The sequence below is a fragment of the Gymnoscopelus microlampas genome (assembly GCF_963454915.1).
Source record: "Gymnoscopelus microlampas genome assembly, chromosome: 5".
Lineage (NCBI taxonomy): Eukaryota > Metazoa > Chordata > Actinopteri > Myctophiformes > Myctophidae > Gymnoscopelus > Gymnoscopelus microlampas.
The window spans coordinates 44,519,637-44,522,143 of NC_139942.1; the positions used below are offsets into that span (position 1 = coordinate 44,519,637).

Consider the following 2,507-nt stretch of genomic DNA (forward strand, 5'->3'; position numbering starts at 1 on the left):
CTTTATTAAGGTTACACAACGTTTCGACCGCTAAGGGTCTTCATCAGGTCTGATACATTATTTGAAAGAGGTGTGTTAAATACAGGAACGACCCAATCAGAGGCAGCTGTAGTAGTAATTAACCAGCATCACACACACCAGATCTACAGGCTGAGTAGGAAGGATAGTGCCATGTTAAGAGCTTGTAGGTCTGGGGAAAAAAGAAAAAGGGTCAGTAACGCCATCAATAAAAATAAATAGAACAATTATCCAAATAAGGGATTCCTGGGTGGGGTGGTTAATGGCCAACAATAGTTCATAGTTCATGTGCAATACATTACCATTCACAGCTAAATGGACACATGAAAAAGTATCTCCAATAACAGAATATAAGTGCAGCTAAACAAAAGGTTATAATAATATAGAGGACAAAAAGAACACAATCAGTGCAAAATGACAGAGATACAATGAAAAAATAATAAAAAATAGAAAGATACAGAAGTATCACAGGAATGGAATTGGCATCAAATTCTTCATTGAGCCCACAAGGAGACATAGTATTGTGTGTGTATATGAAAGGATTCACGTTGGAGGAGTAACCGGTTATGGTCAACACCACCTTTTCTATCCCCAAATAATGCAAAGATTTAATGCTGCATCCACAATTGTTTAAATGTGCTGCCACAGGGTTGCGTTCATCACCACATCTGATATTATCCTCTGATATCCTCCTGAGAGTGCAGAGGGCTCAACTGGTCTTACGTAAGCTAGTCCACGCGGGCATTTGATGAGATAAACCACAAAAATGGTGGAGCATGTGATCACTCCGCGTATTGTTACTTCTTCACCACTGTGTGGATGTGTGAAGGACTTGTATTTAGTGGTGTAGCCACGTTGTGCACGATTGGAACACTTATAATTGCCAGGAGGAATGTCTGATAGAAAAGAAGAGTTAGTAGGCGGTGTGTAGGAGTGAACAAGTTGGTCTCTTAAATTGGGAGGGCGTCTGAACACCTGCCTGGGGGGGGCTCTTTGAAAACATGTTTTATTCTGGGATCAGTGTCAATGTTTCTGCAAAATCTTTCTGAAATCAAAACCCATAGGAGAATAAATAAAATAAACATCAGATGGATGCACCTGGGACGTATCATCAGTGTTGTAGCCTGGGGTCGACGGGTGTTTCGGGTCTCGCAACATACATCCTCGCCCAGGTGACCCAGCCGTGGTTGATCAAGCCCCCGACTTACAGTACATCCCAGTAGCTACCCACGGTCAGTCCTCTTAGGGCCCCCCCTTGGTCTCACCAGGTCAGGACCTGAGCGTTGCACCAGACTCCCCCGCTCCAAACATTTCACTCCGGCGTGATGGTGTCTTAGGCCGTGGTGGTACTGCAGGCTCCACTCGCGGCTTGCCTGAAAGGCCCTCCTTAAAGCCCTCACTGTGGGTTTGTTGGACTTCTTCCTCACGGAAGACACAGGCTGGGGCGCCAACCCATACTGCTCCCGGGTGCCGTCTACATTCCGGCTGTCAACAGTCTCTCCGGTGGTCACCAGAGTACCTGGTGACACAGAAGGGATAATTATTATTTTGTTGTGTGTGTAGTGGGAATCAGACACTCCTCCAGTGTAATAGACTTAAAACGATGAGAAGCTGTTTCAATGCACTCTTGTTAAGAGCCTTCCACAGTCACTTCCATAGGGCCATAAAGGGTGTGTAGCTCTGATGAGCATTATCGAAAACAAGCAGATGACCTTACCAATAGGTTTTTGATACGGGGGTATAAACCAGAGTGGATTGACACAGCCTCTCATCGTTTTAAGTCTATTGATAATTAACTGGCTAATGTAGACAGGATTGATACATCAGATATAGGAGCGAAAGACTTGAGCTGATTGTTCATCACAGATTATCAGCTGAACTGCGATCATCATCGTATCAAGAAACAGTTTGAAGTGCTTGAAGGGACCATGATACCTACCGAAAATCAACCTCTGGGGACCTTCCATCTGAATCCTGTAACAGATTTGACAATCAATACGTTGCAGTGATAATTGACTGGCTAATATAGACAGGGTTGATACATCAGATATAGGAGCGAAAGACTTGAGCTGATTGTTCATCACAGATTATCAGCTGAACTATGCGATCATCATCGTATCAAGAAACAGTTTTAACATATTCACTGCCCAGGTATTATTTAATTAACTGCCCAGGTATTATTTAATTAAATAATCCGCTGCTGCCAGCGTTTTTTACCTTGTTTTGGCGATCTTTGGAGAGCCGCAGAAGCCACAGCGTGTACACGGATGTAAACAAAAAGTGTCTGGGGGGTGGGGGAGGGTCTCGTCTATCCACTGGAACCATTTTTCTCGTTTTCTCCACAAAAAAAATCTGAGCTGGGGACCTTCAATCAGAATCCTGTAACAGATTTGACAATCAATACGTTGCAGTGATAATTGACTGGCTAATATAGAAAGGATTGATACATCAGATATAGGAGCGAAAGACTTGAGCTGATTGTTCATCAC

General features: G+C 43.6%; 1 protein-coding gene across 1 annotated transcript; it reads right to left on the reverse strand.

Moving 5' to 3' along the window:
- LOC311045240 (uncharacterized protein) lies at nt 1-2,279 on the reverse strand. The gene is made up of 3 exons (XM_084057040.1): nt 2,236-2,279; nt 1,958-1,992; nt 1-1,537 (listed from the first exon to the last, which is right to left on the reverse strand). Exons 2-3 carry the CDS (start codon nt 1,983-1,985, stop codon nt 1,242-1,244), a joined length of 324 nt encoding a protein of 107 aa, XP_083913166.1. The 5' UTR covers nt 1,986-1,992; nt 2,236-2,279; the 3' UTR covers nt 1-1,241.
- Nucleotides 2,280-2,507: the final 228 nt, after the last annotated feature.